This window comes from Vulpes lagopus, chromosome 8 (genome assembly GCF_018345385.1).
Source record: "Vulpes lagopus strain Blue_001 chromosome 8, ASM1834538v1, whole genome shotgun sequence".
NCBI classification, from domain to species: Eukaryota; Metazoa; Chordata; class Mammalia; order Carnivora; family Canidae; genus Vulpes; species Vulpes lagopus.
The window spans coordinates 108,322,091-108,341,591 of record NC_054831.1 but is presented as its reverse complement, the minus strand read 5'-3'; the positions used below and the strand labels follow the sequence as shown (position 1 = coordinate 108,341,591).

General features: G+C 51.7%; 1 protein-coding gene across 10 annotated transcripts in view; it reads left to right on the top strand.

The window, feature by feature from the left end:
- The window catches only part of NLRC5 (NLR family CARD domain containing 5), an 81,316-nt gene extending 63,876 nt beyond the window's left edge, over window positions 1-17,440 (top strand). For 6 of the 10 annotated variants that reach the window (XM_041766805.1, XM_041766809.1, XM_041766807.1 and 3 more), the window contains 19 exons: window positions 220-303; window positions 388-471; window positions 2,645-2,731; window positions 3,411-3,488; window positions 4,269-4,352; window positions 4,679-4,762; window positions 6,430-6,513; window positions 7,206-7,289; window positions 9,712-9,795; window positions 11,019-11,102; window positions 11,689-11,772; window positions 12,078-12,161; window positions 12,301-12,378; window positions 13,089-13,172; window positions 13,257-13,328; window positions 13,579-13,662; window positions 15,084-15,167; window positions 15,476-15,559; window positions 16,365-17,440. In XM_041766805.1, the coding sequence (XP_041622739.1) occupies window positions 220-303; window positions 388-471; window positions 2,645-2,731; window positions 3,411-3,488; window positions 4,269-4,352; window positions 4,679-4,762; window positions 6,430-6,513; window positions 7,206-7,289; window positions 9,712-9,795; window positions 11,019-11,102; window positions 11,689-11,772; window positions 12,078-12,161; window positions 12,301-12,378; window positions 13,089-13,172; window positions 13,257-13,328; window positions 13,579-13,662; window positions 15,084-15,167; window positions 15,476-15,559; window positions 16,365-16,476 (1,603 nt within the window). In that variant the 3' untranslated portion in view covers window positions 16,477-17,440. The other 4 variants (XM_041766808.1, XR_005989447.1, XR_005989448.1 and 1 more) reach the window with 4 other exon arrangements.
- The last annotated feature ends 2,061 nt before the right edge of the window (window positions 17,441-19,501 follow it).

Below are 19,501 nucleotides of genomic sequence, written 5' to 3'. Positions count from 1 at the left end.
AGGGCTTGATGAGTGATACTCTCAACCCTTTCCTGGCAGGGGGCAGGGGGATCTCTCTCAGGAGATAGGAAGCTCCCAAAACATGAGCTTCATCTTTGGTTTGTGCCCAGGCCCTGATTCCAGGCTGTTGGCTCAGTGTGGGGTACCCCATAGGCCCTGGGGGGAGACGGGACTCTAACAGGCTTCATCCCAACTCTGCCCCTTCCCCTCTGCCCTCAGGCTGAGCCAGTGCAACCTCATGCCAGAGCATGTGCCCAGACTGGCCACCGACCTGAACCAGGCCCTGAAGCTGACAGCGCTCACGTGAGTGATGGGGTCCACCCACAGGCGCAAGGGAGGGGCAGGGGCTCCCAGGAGAGCTACCCGGTAACCGACCTCTGTCCCCAGGCTGACCCAGTGCGGCCTGGGCCTGGAGCAGCTGATAGTTCTCCTGAGTCTGCTGAGGTGTCCAGTGGGCCTGTTCACTCTCAGGTACTGTCTTCCTTGGTGCCCCTAGGAGGGGCTGGGGGTGAGCACTGGAGAATAGGTCTCCCCAGGACCGTGGCCCCAGCCAAATCTTACACCCAAACCCTGCCACTAAGATCCTGCCTGTAGCCCCAGAAACTCCCCTCAGGTACACAGAGAAGCTGCCCTCCTTGCCGTAGGACCTCTGCTTGGGCACTTAAGAAAAAAAAAAAAAGGAAACCCCAAAGGACACCCAGCTGAGGTCAGCAGTGACATATAACAGATACCATGTGTGTATGTTCACGAAGATCATTTGATTTATTTTTATTTTTATTTTTTTACGAAGATCATTTTAAACCTTTCAGAAAAGCAGAAAAATTATCAACACGTAGAGAAACTAATGTTTAAGACTCATGTTCTTATCAGCTGGGCTTAAGAGCTGTTCAGGGTTCACTGTATTTGCTTCATCTTTTAATTTTTTTTTTTTTTTGCTACATTGTTCTCAAGTTATAGATCTCGTAGAACATTCCTCCTAAACATTTCACCACAATTTTTTAAAAATAAGCACATTTTCTATACAACCACAGTTGGATGAGGACACCCAGGAGAATCGGAAGCAATTCTGAGTGTTGTGATGACCCAGTCAGATCTCAAAGGTCCCACTGTCCCCAAGTGGGACAGCTGGCTGGTCGGACCTGTGATCCAGTCAAGATCCACATTGGCATGGGGGTAGCAATGGCTCTTAGGATTCTCAATCCATGTGTCACCCCCCACCAACTCCTCACTTTCCTCTTTTATGTCACTGACTGTGGTGTCTCTACACTTGCCGGCTCTGTCTAGTTGCTTCCTTCTGATGTCAAATTGCATTTGTTCCTCTAAACCCCTGACTTTTCCGGAATGGAAATTAGATCATAAATGAGATTCAGTTACATATTTGTGCCCAGAAAACTGACCTCACGGCCAGTGCTATGCACTTCTCCACACAGCCAATGATGAGGCCCACGAGGTCTGGTCATTCTCCAAAATGCCACAGTCTTGCTTACTTGTGCTGCAATGCACATAATTAAAAGTTCCCATCTTACCCATCTTTACGGGTCTGGCTCAGGTACGTTAAGTACATTCATGTTGGTCTACAGCTGCAACTCTTTTCATGGGAAACTGACACTTCGTCCCCATTACACAGATCCGCAGTCGCCCCTTCCCCAGCCCCTGGCAGCCACCATCCTACCTTCTGAATCTGGGGGTTTGACTGCTCTAGGGACCTCATGGAAGTGGGATTGTTCAGGATTTATCTTTTTTGTGACTGGCTTGTTTCACTGAGCATCATGTCCTCAGGGTTCATGCATGGTGTAGCACCTGTCAGAGTTTCCTTCCTTTTAAGACTGACTGATGGTGCCTTGTAGGTGGATATCCCGTTTCGTGTATGCATCCATCCGTCCGTGAACACTTGGGTTATCCAGCCTTTTGGCTAAAGTGCCTGCCTGCAAACACATGTGTCCACGTACCTCTTTGTATCATCTCTGCTTTCAGTTCTTTTGGGTATATACCCAGAATTGCTGGATCACCCGAAATAACGCTTTGAAATAAAACTTTTCCTAACTCTAAAAATAATGCATACTCGTTGTAGAGATTTGTGAAAAATCCAGATGAACATAAGAAAATAGTACTTTGGAGGGGGAAAAAAAAGACCTCAACATAACTTCAGAAGCAGAAATATCTTAAACAACTCTCTTTTTTCCTGCTTCTAAATTAATTGCAAGCACATTGTAGAAAGTCCGGAAAAATATTGGAAACGAAGGAAGAAAGGAAGAAACCGTTTGTGAGAATTCTATCATCTAAACAGCCATCGTTAACTTTTAATATTGTTTTCTTCCCCTCTCCATACGTATTTTTCCTTTTTTTAATGCAAATGGGGATGTTTTGTATATGGTTTTATTTCCTTATCCTTGCCATGCAATGCTATACATACCTTTCCTTAAATCTAAAACTATTGCTTAAAAAAAGAATATGTTCTGTTGGGTTGTTGCAGTGACCGTCGGAACAAGGAAGAGGTTAATTTCCTGTTTTATGCTGGTGCCTAGTTGCCTAATTTTATAGTTTTTAAATAAGCAAAACCAAAAAGCATCTGAGACCCACTTGGCACCCCCATCCCCTCCCGGCCTACCCTGGGGAGCTTCATCCAGTTCTGCTTCTGTGACAGGGTGGAGGAGCCGTGGGTAGGCAAAGCCGGGGTGCTCGCCCTGCTAAGAGTCTGCACCCAGACCTCAGGCAACATCACTGAAATAAGGTGAGTGGAGGGAGGAGGCCCCTCAGAATTCTTCATCTTTTCATGACTTTTGGGACCATCCCTTAGCTAGACATCAGTCTCTTGCCCTGTAGGGTAATAGCTGTGTCACTAGCAAATTCTCTGGATTGCTAAGATGGCAGAGGCTACACATACGTGTTGGGACTTGTGCAGTAATCAAGCCACAATACCAGAGAGAGGAAGGCAGCCACAGAATTAAGGCAAAACTGATGGGGGCACCTGGGTGGCTCAGGGGTTGAGCGTCTGCCTTTGGCTCAGGGTGTGATCCCAGGTCCTGGGATCGAGTCCCACATCAGGGTCCCCTCAGGAAAGCTGCTTCTTTTCTCAGGTGTCTCTGCATCTCTCTGTGTCTCTCATGAATAAATAAATAAAATTAAAAAAAAAAAAAGACAACTGATGGATCCCAGCTGGGAGTCCACCCTGGATTGCCTGGTTGCCTGGAAGTGGCCCCTGGATTATCGTAAACACACATTATGGCTCTATGACTAGAGTAGTGAAATGGAGTAGCTAAGCACAAAGGCTTTGGAGTCCTACTGACGTATGTCCCGATCCCTACTGGGTCTGGGAGTTCAGAGTCAGTGGACCAGCAGCCCCAGGCGGAGCTCAACCTCCATGGCAAGGCTGCTTCAGACCTCACACTGGCTACCCCTTCTCTCCTCAGCATTTCGGAGACCCAGCAGCAGCTCTGTCTCCAGCTGGAGTTCCCCCCTCAGGAGAACCCAGAAGCCGTGGTGCTCAGGTGGGACCTAGTACCTGGGCCCCCAAGGGAGTAGCTGGTGATGGTGTGGGGGTAGAGGTATTGCTGCTTCTGATCAGTAGTTCTCGTGCCTTGCTCAGAGCCCTCCGACGTCCAAAGTGTCTGCATGGCCAATGAGGTCTGGCCCAACCTGCCTCTCCATGTTGTCCGTCCCCATCCCAAACCCCCGTCTCGGCTCCAGTCATCCCCACCACCTTTCAGTCCTCCAACACCACCTCAGAGGTCTTTGACCTCAGAGTTTTTGCACAGGCTACTCCTGGACCAGAATGTTCTCTCCTACTACCCTTGTCCTCCTTTCCCTGGCTAACTCCCCCTGTCCTTCAGATCTTAGCATTAACGCTACCACCTGAGGAAGACCCTCTCTGAGCCTCCAGATATAGTCAAGTTCTCCCATGATCCACTCATGCCTGGGTTCACAGCACCCCTAATCCATACAGCACATTTTGGAAATTAAAATGTCACCCCTTTTGAGTGAATGCAGCCCTGCACATGTACATGTTGGGAACAGACCATAGTGGATCTCAGCCCCAACTCACCTCCTTGGCTGGGTCCCCTTGTGCAGTGAACAGCCTGGGCAGCCATACCAGCTGCCCCATCTAGATCTCTCTTTCATAGCACTTTCTATAATTGAATAGAAAATTGTGGGACTTTATCTCATTAGTATTTATTTGCCCCTAAAAGGTAAGCTCCTTGTAAGAAGAGACTGAGTCCCCAGTAGTGACCTAGATGTTCAGTAACTCCTGCCAACCTGTCTACCTCCAGGTTGGCTCACTGTGACCTTGAGACCCACCACAGCCTTCTTGCTGGGCAGCTGATGGAGACATGTGCCAGGCTGCAGCAGCTCAGGTCAGAAGCCCGAAACACCATCTAGGGCCCTGGCTCCTCTGGTCACCCCCAGTGCCCACTACAGGCCACGTGGGAGAGGCTGGCCAGTCCAGAATGGGAACAAGCAGAACCTAGGGCAGCATTAGTTTCTCTGGCCTTCTTGCTTCCCTTAGCAGGAGAAAATTACTCTTGGCCAGTGGGGGAGGGCCCCAGGGTGGTATAGATGCCCCCACCAGGAGCTTTTGGGTGGTTCTTTCCCCTCTCTTGGGCTCCCCATCTCTGTGTGATGGATGATCCTGAGGTGCATCCAACCTGAAATCCTCTGGAATATGCTCGGACCTTTTCAGCTTGTCCCAGGTGAACCTCTGCGACTCCAGCTCCCTGCTGCTAAAAAACCTCCTGCTGTCTCTCTCTGAGCTGAAGACATTCAGGTATGCAGCTGAGATGCTCACTCAGTCCCCTGGCCCTGCCCCCTTCTTCCTGCCCTGGGCTCAGAGATATTCTGTGTCCCCACCCCAGGGGCTGGGACTCCTGCAGCCCTGGAAATGATATCAGGGCATGTGGTCAATCACATGGCCACATGGCAAGGGTGGTTTCCTTTTCAATGCTTTATCTTTCTCTCTCTCTTTTTTTAACATTTGAAATAACTGTAAACAAACAGAAGGCCTAGAAGCGGTTCCATATACCATTTTCCCAAATTCACCCCCTTGTCAGTATTTTTTTACATCCTCTTTCTCCTGTCCTCCCTCCTTCCTCACCCCTCCCTTCTGTTCTCCTCTTTCCCTCAGAGCCATCTGAAAGTAGTTGCATGAACATGCCCCTTCACCCCTTACAATTTCTGTGAATTTCCTCCTAAGAACTAGGACATTCTTTCCCATAATCCAGTAAAAGTATAAAATGCAGGAAATTTAACATTGGTACACTGTCATTATCAAAATTACCATTCATGGAGTGCCTCGGTGGCTCAGTCAGTTAAGCATCTGCCTTTGGCTCAGGTCATGATCCCTGGGTCCTGGGATCAAGCCCTGCATCAGGCTCCCTGCTCAGCAAAGAGCTGCTTCTCCCTTTCCCTCTGATGCTGCCCCTGCTTGTGCTCTCAATCTCTCTCTCTGTCAAATAAGTACATAAAATCTTTTAAAAACAAACAAAAAACCTACTGTTCATATTCCAATTTTACCAAATGCTTTTGTCAAGTTGTTTGTTGCATTTTTTTTTTCCAGTCCTGGATTCCACCTAGGATCACAGGCTGCACTTAGTTGTCATTTGCCTTTGGTCTCCAGCTTGGAATGGTCCTTAGCCCCTCTTTATCTTACATGATATTGTCATGACATTTACATGTCAGGGATTTTGTAAAAAGTCCTTCAGTTTGGCTTCCATGTTTCTTCAGGTTTAGATTTAGGTTCTGCACATGGGGCAGAAATCTCCCAGAGGCAATGTGCTCTTCTTGGGAGGCACATGTTGTCTCTTTGTGCCCTGACTGGTGATGGTAACTGTGATCACCTGGTGAAGGTGGTGTCAGCCAGGTTTCTTCCCCTGCAAAGCTACTGTTTTCCCTTTCTAATTATTCCATATCTTGTAGGAAGATACTTTAAGACTATGTAGATACCCTGTCCTTGCTCATACTATCATTTACTGATTTCAACCTCCATTGATAATTCTTGCCTGAACCAAATGTCAGTATGATGGTTGCAACATGGAGCTTTCCTAACGTTTAATTCTGTTTTAATCCAATGGAATGCATCAAGGAGAAGGTGTCTTTTTGGTGCCAGTGTATCTTTAACACTTCTCTAATACTTGCTGCTCACTTTTTTGTCATTTAAATGAAGATGCAGAGCTTGTGGTAAAAGATCATAGCTAGCTAGACCTCACAGGGATGCCCAACTATGGCACACGTGGTAAAGTTGCTGCCTATAAATGGGTTAGGGAAATATTCAACTAGTCCAAGCTAAGTTTAATCATTCCACAGTGGGGGAGATTTATGAGGGGAAAGAGGCCCTTTCCTCCTATCCCTCCCCTCTTCCTTGCCCTCTACTACCCCATCCAGGGCTCTCAAGACCAAGAGCCCCTGCCTGACCCATTGCCCTTTGACCCCCACCAGACTGACCTCCAGCTGTATGAGTTCCAAGGGCCTGGCCCACCTGACATTTGGCCTGAGAAACTGCCACCACCTGGAGGAGCTGGAGTAAGTCACAGTGGGGGGATCCAGGAAGGGACGGCCCAGCTGAGGGCAGGGGTGGAGAGGACAGTTGGGCCTTTGGCAAGGTGGGTGGTGGGACTTCAGCCTATCACTTTGCTCCCTGATGAAGCCCAGCAATCCTGCAACCCTGGGTGTAGCCTGGGAAAGCTAAGCACCATCTTCTTGGTCTCAACTTATCAGTCATAAGAATAACTGTGCCTGTCTGGTCTTGGGCTATCTCACATAAAATGTAAAATGAGGATCATCACCCTTCTCTGCCGGGGGTGGCTATAGGTGTCAGAGTACAGAGAGGGTTAAGGGGCCGAAGGAATCACTGCGTGTGTGTCTGTGTGTGTGTGTGTGTGTGTGTGTGTGTGTCCCTTGTCCCTGGCTTCTTCATTTTGCAACCCTCATCCAGGGCATCCTTTCTCAGCTGGGTCAGCTTGTGATGGCCATGCCCCCCTCCTCAGGGACCCCAAAACCTGGCCCTTGGAGCTAGCAGTGCCCTGATGGTCCAGGATCTGCAGACCCCGAGCTGCCCTCCTGAAGGCACTAAGAGACTGGGGCAGGGGGGTGGTGGGTGGGAGTGGGCATCCTTGTGAAGCCTAGCTAGTCCCTCTTCTAGTGAGAGAGCTCATCTCCGGAGCTGGAGCCGAACAGGCTTGTCTAACACTCACCTCGTACTTGGTCCCCTCCAGCTTGTCCAACAATCAGTTTGGTGAGGAGGACACTGAAGTGCTGATGACGGTCCTTGAGGGCAAGTGCTGGCTGAAGAAGCTCGAGTAAGTGATGGGGGGGAAGGAGGGAAGGGGGGGATGAGCTGGAAGTAAGGCTAGGAACTTTTGCAGCTCTTGTGAAAACAAACCATGACATCCCTGAATGGATAGAGGTGAGCCAAAAGCCCTCCCTTTTACTCCCTTACCTGGGCTCTGAGTGCCATGAAAATGCTTGATCACTGGAAACAGATACTCAAACTGACCCAAGTCAGAAATGTAGTGGCTCGTGTCACAGAAAATTACAAGGAATCTAACTTCAGGCATAGCTATATCCAGGGGTTCTGTATTTGTTCTCTCTCTCTGCTCCCTCCTTACCCCCATCTTGACTTCATTGCCAGGCAGGACATCCCTGCAGTTGCAGGTTCACTTCCTACCAACTTTGCAGAAAGGGAGCACCTTTCTCTGTGTAGTTATAACACAAGGCTCTAGATGATTCTCACTGGTCTAGCTCAGGTCACAAGCTCACCGCTAAGCCAATCACACGGTATTTTGAGTGGCCAGATCTGGGTCACACACTCACCCAACTATCTGGTCTTGAGGGGCTGGTGGTGTTTCAGGGTGCTAATGTCAGAAGAAGGGAACACAAACTGTGGGCAAATTAGACCCATAGACGTCCACTGCTACTTGCTTACAATAATTTCCTTAGTAACTGGCAACTTCTTTACTCTCAACTATAATTTGGAGTCACCAAGTTCCAGAAAGACAAGAAACAGTCTCAGTATGAAGGGTCAGTGAGTGTCTCCCCGCCACCATGCCCAGACATAACAGCATCTAGAGAGACCCTTTTATGGGGCATCTACTTTTAATCTCAAAGTTCACCTGGTGACCAAAAATATACACTGGTTATAAAAAGTTTCATAGTTACAGAAATAAGTAACAAAGGACATGACATCCTCCAGTGGCGACATCCTCCTGGGAAAACTGCTGTGAATGAGCAGTTTGTGAATTTCCCTCTGGATTTGTTTCAACATGTGTTTTGAATATAATTGAAAAGTAGCCTTCTGACTTTTTGCTCATTAACAATAAAATTCTCCCACTTTTGTCCCTTTTTGCTGGGGACCAGGGCATGGATGGTATTGAAGAGACCTTTAACCAGAGGACCCCACATGTCTTTCTCCTGAGCTGTTTCTTTGACCTCCCCCCATGTGCCTTCACCTCTGCTCAGCCTCCCTTCCTTCTGGAAGCTTTTGTTCTGGCAGAGGAAGGGGGTTGTTGGAGGCCCAATGAGGTCATTGATTGGCTCATGCACGCATTTGACAGGTATTTACCCAGGGGCCCAGGACTCGGAGCTGGAGGTACTGCAGAGAACAGGACAGATGTGGGACCCTTCTCTGGTGTCCCAGGCACCCAGTGCTCCTCCTTGCCTCTCACCTCCTCAGCCGCCTCAACTATAAAATGGGCATAATGAAGGAAGGGGATGGATCTGCACTGCCCAGACACCTCCTCTGGTTTCAGAGCTGTCATTTCTGAATGTCTCCTCCCTGCCAGGCAGCTTTCCTTGAACCTCTGGCTGACTTCTTCCACCTGTCCATCTGTGGCCAAATAGAGGCAAGGACCATGGTTAGGGGCCACACCACCCAGGTTTAATTCTTGGTAGGGTGTCCATCTGTCCCAGTTTCCCCGAGGCTGAGAGTCCTGCATCCTGGAGCCCCCCTCAATTCTAGGCAGACCAGGGCACCTATGAATGTGTGAGCTTGGGCGAGTTACTTAGCTTCTCTGTGCTTTTCTTCCCATCTTAACTTTGGAGATGATAGCAATATCTACTTACCTCCTAGGCTTGTGGCAAGGATTAAATGAGATAATATATATTAGGACCTCAGAACAGAGCCTGGCACAGAGTTCACACTCTGCAAGTACTGGCTGCTATTTATTGTTGTTGTTGTTATTATTATTATTATTATTATTATTATTATTAATCTTTCCTGCCCAGCCTGGGGCCTACAGGAGTGTGATCCCATGAGTGATGCATAGGTGGGGTCCAGGAATGGGAGTCTATGGACTTGGGTCCTGTTCCCAATGCTTCTCCTTTCCATAATGCTCTGAGCCTCAGTGTGCCTCATCTGTAAAATGGGGACAAGAGAGTTCCACTCCTCAGAACGGCCCTGAGCTCAGTGCTGGGCCTATAGTTTATGTTCACTGTGTGGTTGCTAGGATTCCTGGTCAGCAGTCTGGGTCTGGTGTGATTCGGAACATAAAACTGCTGCCCGGGGAGTCTTAATTTGTGCAGAGAAATGGCCTTTGGATGTCTCATGCGGTTTTGTTTTATACAATGAGAATGAGTCTGCTCTGTGTGAATGTAAGTGGCTATCTTGGAGGTCCTTGGGTATTGCTAAATGCCAGAGCCTCCAGACTGGATGGGGTCTTGGTCTCTGTACCTGGGACCCAGCCCCAGCGATACCAAGTCCTCCTCTGACCTCCTCTTTTGCAGCCTCAGCCATCTCCCACTAGGCAGCTCCACCCTGGCCGTGTTCACTCAAGGACTAAGCCACATGACCCTCCTACAGAGCCTCCGGTAAGTGGCCAAGTAACCCCATAGGAATGAGTGGGGGGGGGGGACATGTTCCCCAGCTCTTTTGGGACCATCAGCCCAGGGAAACACTAGGGGCCCTTCCATAAGGCCCCCCGTGACTCCTACCCCAGGGACGTTCTGCCATCCTGGGCTGATGCCCACCGCTCTTGCCTTTCAATGCCACCAACTCCCTCCTGATGACAGAAGGGACCTGATGGGTTTGGAGCCCAGTCCTGGAACAGCCCTTGACATGCACAAATTCACCCTGTGTTCTTGCTCACATTTCTGATGCCACACGCCTGGGTTGCCTAGATTCTGCATTTCCAACAAGCTCCCACATGATACCAATTCTGGAGGAACCAACCACACTCCAGGCAATGAGGGTCTAGACTCCGATTTGGTGACCTCGACATTCTCCACTTGGGCCCCTGGCCACCCTGATGAATAGATAAAACACGTTCTTTTCTTGGGATTTTTCAAAACAAAATGTGGCAACTAAGAAGAAACCCAAGCAACAACACAAAGCGTGGCTTTGCTTCTCCCCCAGTCCCCGCCCCAGGCTGGCCAGAGGAATGCGCGGCCAACGAGGTCAGAGAGTTCTGGGACGAGGTCATTTCATCCCAAATTAAGTGTTAGAAAGGCACTTCGCTGAAGTTCAGTTTGTGAAGTGAAAGAACACAAAGCAATCTTTAAACACTCGACATGGGGCCGAGTTTACCTCCACTGGTTTGATTTGTTCTGTTTTTTTCCACACTCGTGGAGGCAGAGCAAGGTCAGGGTGCAGAAAAGACAATAAACTGGCTTTCTGGAGAAGCCCAGCATTTGCCCAGATTGGGACACCTATGCCGTGGAGACATGAATTGCCTGAATTGCGGAGGCCGTGTGTAATTGGCATTGAGCTGGGGTGGCCTGGAGCTCCTGCCACAGAGGCTGAGGCAAAGCCTGGCCAGACCAAAATAATGTGTCCACTTGCCCTCGGGGCGGGGGAGTGGGGAGCTCTGGGCTTTCATGTCTACTTTGCCTGGGAGTCATGAGCGGTCCTTGGCCAGTCATGGCTCCTTCCTGGGCTCAGTTTTTTCATCTGGACTTTGGCTACAGCCACCTTGCCTGTCCCCCTCTCCAACCCTTGAAGCTGATCGATTGGCATCTGGGTTCCCAGTTGTGTAAAAGCTTTGCAAAGCACCTGCAAAGGCCTCTGGTCCTGACCACAGCCTCTGCTTCTCCAGGCTGAGCAGGAACGGTATTTGTGATGTCGGCTGCCACCAACTTTCCAAGGCCCTCAGAGCTGCCATGAGCTTGAAGGAGCTGGGGTGAGTTCCTCATCCCTCCCCCAACCAAAGACAATTTTGGCAGGGTCAGATGATGAAAGCAAAGGGCTCCTTTTTTTTTTTTTTTTTTTTTTTTTTTTTTATTTATGATAGTCACAGAGAGAGAGAGAGAGGCAGAGACATAGGCGGAGGGAGAAGCAGGCTCCATGCACCGGGAGCCCGATGTGGGATTCGATCCCGGGTCTCCAGGATCGCGCCCTGGGCCAAAGGCAGGCGCCAAACCGCTGCGCCACCCAGGGATCCCGCAAAGGGCTCCTTGATTGAGTACGCCCTGCCCGGCTTAGTCCCATTGCTTTCAGCCACTTCCCACTGCCTGACCTCAGGCCTAGATCGTCAAGAGACCCCAGGATAGGATGTGAGAGTGTGGATGGCAGCAAGAGGGACTCAGGTCAGACACTGGGGAGAACATCCTAAACAGAAGACAAGAGGGTGAAGGGCTCAGCTGACACAGCAGGAGGGGACTCCCTCCAGACAGCAGCCTCCTCTTCTGTTCTGGGAGGGGAGACGTGGACAATATGACCTGTGTGGCAGGCGGATAGCGCCAATTCTCTACTGTTCTCTCCCCAAGCTTGAGCCACAACCAGATCAGAGACACCGGTGCCCAGCACTTAGCTGCCGTCCTACCAGGACTGCCGGAGCTCAGGAAGATAGAGTGAGTGGTCAGTCCTACTGATAGGGGCCCTCAGTAGCCACGTCGTGATCTGGGGACACACTGGCCCCAGCTCACGGTGACATTCCTTCCCCCAACGTCACGGTCCAAATGGTGGGGCTGGGCTGGCTCCTGGCCCCACCGACTTCAGGACCTTCAGCCAGCCCAGGCCGGGCTCCTCTCTGGCCCTTTCTGCCCCATCAGGCTGAGAAGGTGTGTGGCGGGGGTGTGGTCTCTTGGGGCCCTAGCAGATGTGGTGCGTGGGGGTGGACGTGAGGGTCCCAGGGTCTAACGTCCATCCCCCTCAGCCTCTCAGGGAATGGCATTGGTCCAGCTGGAGGGACGCGGCTGGCAGAGTCCCTCACGCTCTGCAGGCACTTGGAGGAGCTGATGTGAGTGTGCCTGCTGGCTGCCCTCCGCCCTGAGTGTCCCCCACTCCTCCTGGCCCTCGTGTCCCCTGGTGGGCACAGGGCAGTGCAGGGGTGGGGAGCCAGCCAGCCCGGTGCTCACCTCATCCCTCTCCTCTTCCAGGCTTGGCTACAACGTCCTGGGGGATACCACAGCCCTGGGGCTGGCTCAGGGACTGCCCTGCCGCCTGAGGGTCCTGCAGTGAGTGTCCTCCCCACCCCCCCAGGCAGGTGTGCCCTGGGGCCACTGGGGGATCAAGGCCCCCCTGGCTGAGTGGCCCTGCCTTAGGTCAGAGCGGGGGATGTACCGGGGCCAGCTGCCCCCACCCTGCCCATTCCTCCCCTGCCTCTGAAGGCTGGGGCAGGGCAGGCGGGAGACCCGGCCTTGTCCTGGGTTGCCACCAGCCCCTTCTGGGCTGTCGGCCAAGCCACTACCCCTTCTGAGTCTGTTTCCTTGTCTACAAAAGAAGCACAATGGTCTCTGCTCGGCTCGGCGTGTCCCTGAGCCAGTCTGAGGGCTGAGGGCGAGTAAGGCAGTGTCAGCAAAGGGTGGGCAGGAGAAAAAACACTGGTTTATGCCAGGATCTCACTGGAGCCCCCCCCAGCAGCCCCAGGCCCGGGTTTCTATTCCCTCTATTTTCCAGGCAAGGAGACTAAAGCCAGGAGACGCATGGAGAGCTTACTTTACTTACTCATGAAACAGCCAGGCCTTGAACTTAGGATTTCACACCCAAAAGCCAGGGTGCTTAATACCCACTGGGTCCTGTGTGGATGGGGAGGGGGCTTGGGGTGGCAGTTATCTGGATGGTCTGATGGTGTGGCCTGAAACCGCTGAGTGTGGGGGTTCTGGGAAGGCTCCCAACCCCCACACCTGGTCCCCCAGGCTCCCCTCACCCACTCCCCTTCCCCCAGCCTGCCATCTAGCCGTCTGGGCCCAAAGGGGGCGCTGAGCCTGAGCCAAGCCCTGGATGGATGCCCATATGTGGAAGAGATCAGGTGAGCAGGGGCCTGGAGCATGGGCACAGGGGCAGCCAGGGAGGGTCTGGGGGCTCCTCTCACAGGTGTCTCACTGCCCTACAGCTTGGCAGAGAACAGTCTGGCCACAGGGGTCCTGCATTTCTGTCAGGGGCTCCCCCTGCTGAGGCAGATAGAGTAAGTAGCCTCTTGAGACTACCTGGGGAGCTGGGGTCGGTAGGGGCAGCCCTTGTCTCTGGCACCTGGGAAGGCCTGTGAAGTGACAGAGGCCTCAGGTATAGGGGAGCTTCCTAAGGCTTCCTCCTGCCCCCCAACCCTGGCCACTCCTCTCCTTCCTGCTCTGATTGCACCGTTAGCAGAGGGCAGGCTGGCTGGAGATGCCCCTGACTCAAGACACCCTCCTTCCCGCCCTCTTCTTTGTCTCCAGCCTGGTTTCGTGTGAGATTGACAACCACACCGCCAAGCCCCTGGCTGCCAGCCTGGTGCTCTGCCCGGCCCTGGAAGAAATCCTGTGAGTGCTGGGAGAAGCGGGGCACCTGGGGTCCCGGCCTGCCTGCCAGCCATGGTCTGCCTATAGCTGGTCCCCTCCCTCCCTGACCGGTGCCCCATCTGTAAACGGGGAGGGTCATTCCTACTTAAACTCCCTCTCTAGGAAGTTTTAACATTTTGGCTGTGAGTAATGTTGGGCAAGTCCGTTCAGGCTCTGCTGCTTTTTTCTTCACTGTGGAGTAGCCGAGGGAGGTAGGCTAGCTGGTGTCCAAAAGCACTTTGCCCCTGACCTTCCTTTGGGAGGCGGCTGGATAGATCACGTCTCCTGGCTTACGGAGCTTCAATTTACAAACCACCCGTTGGTAGTGAAGAATGCTTGAAACCAGCATGACCCCGCCCTGCCTGCTGGCCATGCCCACCTCCCTCTTGGCAATCAGAGGCACTCTGACCTTGGGCAGCTCTGCCACAGGGGGAGATGCACTACCAGGACTGGGCTGGGACCCTGACTGCACGATGGAAGAAAATGCTGTTTCCTAAGGTACAGGACACAGGGGATTCTAAGAGGCTACTAGGTTTGCATCTTAAAGGTTCTCATCCTTCTCATTCATTACATGACACCGAAGACAAAGTCTCACATCCATGCTAAGGTATCTTTAACACCTAATGCTGGTGATTTTCCTTATTTATTTTGATCAGCCAAAAAATATTGTGTACCATAGAGCAGATCATTACTTTATATCAAAGATAAATTCGAGATTAGCCAGTGCAACCTAATTGCCATGGTCCTGAAATACCACCATGCCAGAGAGTTAAGCGTCTCAATGCTTGAATTTGTTCTGCTTCAGTTTTTCTTCATGGGTGTCCCTTTGTAACCAGCAGGGGGCAGGCCACAGGCTCAGCACCTGAGGAAGGACACAGGATCCCGCTAGAAGTCAATAATGTTGTCTGCACCGTATTTATCCTTATAACTACCTTCTGTTTAGGGTTGTCAGTGAAGGTTTCCCATTGATAGTAGTGATAAGTGTTCCCTGAGATTAATTTCTTAAAGTGAAAAAAAAAAAGCAGGGTGGGGAAGACTACTTTAAAGAAAAATGGGGTGCATGAATAGGGCAAATATTATGACGGAATATTAGGGTGGAAGTTTGCATCAGGACATGGTTGCTGCAGACCATGTGCTCTGAATTCTCTCAACAGCCAGATCCCAGGCCGTCTGGGTTCCTGAGGAATGATGACCAGCTCAAAATGGGAATGGGGGGGAGGAAGGGACCACCTATGCCCTGAAAAGTCTTCGGGGAGAGCCCACAAGCACACCATCAAGTGGCCTTTCTTGCACCTGCATGGCAGCCTCCACTGCTGGCCCCCAGCCCTCCCCACCTGCCTCCTTGTCTCTACCCCTGGGCCTCAAGGATCTCCTGCACTGACCTCAGGACCCCTCCCATGCAGGCTGTCCTGGAATCTGCTCGGGGACGAGGCGGCTGCCGAGTTGGCCCGGGTCCTGCCGCAGATGGGCCGGCTGAAGAGAATGGAGTATGAGGGGCACATCCTGGGAAACCGGAACTGGGGGAGGATGCGAAGGGGAACCTCCATCCTGGGGAAAGCCAAGAGGCTGCTGGGTCAGGCCCCTGCCTGCCAGGAAGCCCTCCCTGAGTTACATGTTCTAGTCCAAGTCCCTGCCGACCTTAGCTCTCCCTGGGTCGCAGCCTTCAGCCTTCCTGCTGCACTGTTGTTGGGTTCCATAAGCATCTTGGCCTGGGGTCAGGGGGGCATAGGGGAACCCATCCCCCACACCCATGCCAGTTTCTCCCTTTCCCCTTTCTCTGCTCTCTGTTGCGAAGCCTGGAGAAGAATCGGATCACAGCTTGTGGAGCCTGGCTCCTGGCTGAAGGGCTGGCACAAGGGTCTGGCATCCAAGTCATTCGGTAAAAAGGGCTCACAGGGGCAGAGATGGTGGGTGGGAGGCCTCGCCAACCTCTACAATGTAAGGGGAACTCCCTGTAGAAGGAGGCAAAACCCAGGTTGGGGATTATCAGAGGAGACTTGGATCTCTCCACCAAGAATTCGGCAGCGAGCAGACCTAGATCAAATCCCAGCTCTGCCATGCCAATTATGTAACTTTGTGTCAGTGACTCAACCTCTCTTGACCTCAATTTCCTCATCTGTAAAATGGGCTCAATGATAATATCTACCTCTGACAGTTGCTGTGAGGACCAAACAATTATATAAAGCACTGAGCACAATGCCTAGCACATAGTAAGCACTGAAAATGGTATCATCACAGCCACGACATACAGCTGTATAGGCTGTGTACTGTACACGGGCACTGCCTCTAAGGGATACCATTCATATAGTTGATATGCTGGATTTCTAGTAAATGGGAGTGAAGTGTCTTGTCCTATAGAAATCGGTATCTCATGACAATGTCAAATGATGGAAGTATAGTCTTGAAGAAATGGGAGCTTTTTCCTTCTTTGCACATATGTATCATATGAGCATGATCCTGCCTGGGATCACGAGCTCCTAGGGATAAAGACTGAGTGGGAAAAGCCAGGAGGTGGGTGTGGAGGACACCGTTTCCCTAGAGTAGCCATGCTGGTCTAACCCACCTCTGTCGGGGCATGGCTCTTCGTCCTCTTGGGCTTTCCCATCTGTAGATAGGACAGCAGATGGAGACGAAGGAGGAGCCAACAGCTCCTATAGCTGAGTGCCTGCCCTTGTGCCCTACAGCCTCTGGAACAATCCCATCTCCCCCACCATGGCCCAGCATCTACAGAGCCAGGAGCCCAGGCTGGACTTCGCTTTCTTCGACAAGCAGCCACAAGCCCTTCGGGGTACTTGATGGCCTCCTCAAGATCCTTCAAGTCCAGCCAAGTGAAGCCAACTTCCACTCACCAGGACAGAGGGCTCAGGAAAAGAGCCTCAGCTGGGTGCCTCTGTGTGCTGTCCCGGGAGGGAGGGCAATATTTGTCAGGCTAGAATCTTCAGCAAGGGACCAGGGGCCTAGTATGACCAGGAAACTACCCTGTATTGCATGGAACACACATGACCAGTCAGGAACAGTCACACTACGTGAAAGTGTCACGATGTGGTATGTGACACAGAAGACCACATGAGGCCGAATCCTATGCAAGGTTACCTGGGACTTGCAGTATGGCCCGTGGGCCAGTGGCATTGGTCCTGGCACCATACATGGCAGGACATGTGGTCTGTGGTTCATATATGACATGTGACGAATGTTCACATCATATTACATGGCTGGCCAGGTATAAAATCTAATTTATGACTTTTTAAAAGACAAGTATATATTTATACATTGCATTTTCAGAGTAGCTAGCTAAGCCAGGGAATGTTCTCCACCCAGAAATGGGATGAGGAGAGTGTCCAAGCACTGACTAGCCCAGTGGCCTGAGGGCCAAGCCAGGGACTTGGCCATGAGGCTTTTGGATGAGTCCCCTCTTGCCTCAAGCCTCTGTGTCCCCACTTTTAAATGGGATGACTCTCCTCTTAAATGCTGGATTCCAAAGACTTTGAGCCCAGATCTAGATACAGGGCTTGGGAATGGACAGGCCAGGTCTGACCTGTGTAATGGAAAAGGCCAAGTCTAAGGGTGTGGGGGCAGGAACTACCAAGATGATCAGGCAAGGCCACTGGGTCCAGCCACTACCTCAGCAGGATCCGGGTGAGCTCCCAGGGGCTGCACGTGCTATGTGATGTATTTGTTACTTTCAAGAAGGCCCAAGGATGGCCCTTCCACACTTTAAGCCAAATTAGACCAATAAATGTGGATGGTGTCTTAGCCTCTACCCTGAGTCTGATGTGTCCTGCTAATACCCAAGGTCAGGAGTGGTTTACCCCCTGCCCCAGGGACTGGAGAGAAGGACAGACCACAGAGAGGTGAACAGACAGGAGCACAGGCTTAGGAGTCAGGAGACGTGGGGCCAAGTGCAGACCCTGTCTCCGTATGGTCATGGGCTTGTGGGCAAGTTGCCTCCCCACTCCAGACTCAAGTCAGCGGCATCAAGAGGGTATTATACAAGCTCAAGGTGTTAGAAACATTCTTTGTTTGACTTGCATTAAATTTAAACTCGTTTCTGAATCAATCATCAGTATTTAAAATTGAGAACTTTTACATGAAAATCCAGATCTTCAGCTTTCATTAGGGTGTTTGGCCCCACGTCCCCACTCAAGAGTAATCAGTGGAGTCTTTTGACCATGCCCTTTACATATAGCACACATCTCTCTTTGCCACAGTCCCCACCACTCCCCAATATTGCCCCTCCCTTTCGCTGTTTGCCTGGTCCTTGTGAAGGCCTAGAATCTCCTGTCCTGGAAGGGTTCCCTGGTGGGTGGGACATAAAAAAACATGGCTTTGGAAGTCAGATGGGTGTGGAATGGACTGTGACTTGACTGCTTGTTGCTGGTCTTCGGAGACAGAAACTATTTCTGGACTTGAGTTAGTAACACCCCCTGGCCTCCAGGACCTTTGGGGGCGTCCAGGAAGCATGGTATACAAAGTCCCTAGTAGGCAGCAGGTACTGGTGACATGCTACTTCCCTTCCCCCTTTAGAGTTGAATATCATATGAGGTGCAGAGATACTTGAAATGACAGGAGAATAGCACCCACTCTGTCACCTGCCTGTGGGCTGAACAAGTTGATGGCTGGAGAGCTTTCCTCCAGAACCGCACCCCACTGTGAGAAGGCGGCAGGCAGGGTGCAGTTGCGGCCTAGCGCCACTGGAGGGCAGGTTGGCCCACTGGGGATTCCTGAGATTACTTCCTTTGCCATTCCACCCAGAATGGGTTAAGAGGTGATGCTGGGAGCTGCTCCCACCTGGCCTAGGAGCCTGGGATGTTCTGCCTGCCGGAGGCTCACCTGGATGGCTCAACCCTGACCTTTGGCGCCCTCCGTGTTGTCCCTGGTCGTCTGCCGAGCGTAAGGAGAAAGTCCTCCGGCCAAGTGCCAAGCACCCACACCCCGCAGGAGGACACTCTTATGGCAGGTGTACCCTGCCCAGGGTCAGGGCACACCTGGCACCGAGTGGTGCCATCAGCCTGGTCATGGGGGAGGGGCTGGGCAGGCAGAGGTTGCAGCAGGTTTGCCCGGAAAACCGGAATCCTGGATTCTATCTCACGTTCCCAGGAAATGATGCTGCGGTGACTGTGGACCCTCAGGGTCCACCTTCATACCAAGGGGGCCTTGTGCTGTCTCTGTCTTTACGCAAAACTGGAGTCAGAGTCCCCCAAAGCCTGAAGATGACTTGCCCAGGGAAGTCATGGAGGAGGCAGGAACAGAGCACCACCCAGAAGCTGTAGGTCGGGTGAAATGCACACCGGCAGAGCCCAGAGCTCAGGGACATTCTTCATTGCTGTTTATTCATTTTCCTTCTTCTTCTTTCCCCTTGAGCCCTGCCCGAGTTCTAAACCCCAGAAACTTTCAGCAGCTGCCCTGAGATGAACTGTGGCTTCAGCACCGCCGAGCAGGCTGGGTCCACTACAGGCTGGGGTACGCTTACCTCGTTCAATTTATTAATCATCCTCTTCTGCCACCTGCGGTGTGCTTGGAGGCCTGGACTATGTTTCCACCCACACTGAGGAGGTCCAGTCTCCCCGCCCCCTTCCTCTGAAAAGCAAGCTGTTTAAATATATACATAAAACAAACACAGTTCAGAGAAAGTCAGGCTGTGGCCAAGTAAGCGGTGTTCTGCACCTGGGAGCGCCATTCTCATTACACCGCTTACTTGGCCACAGCCTGACTGACCTGATCACATTCCTCCTCGGGCCAGGAAGTGCCTGCAAGGCTGCCAGAAGCTCATTTAGCTACTTTGTCACTTGGCCTCTGTCCTATGGTTTTACAGATTGAATAT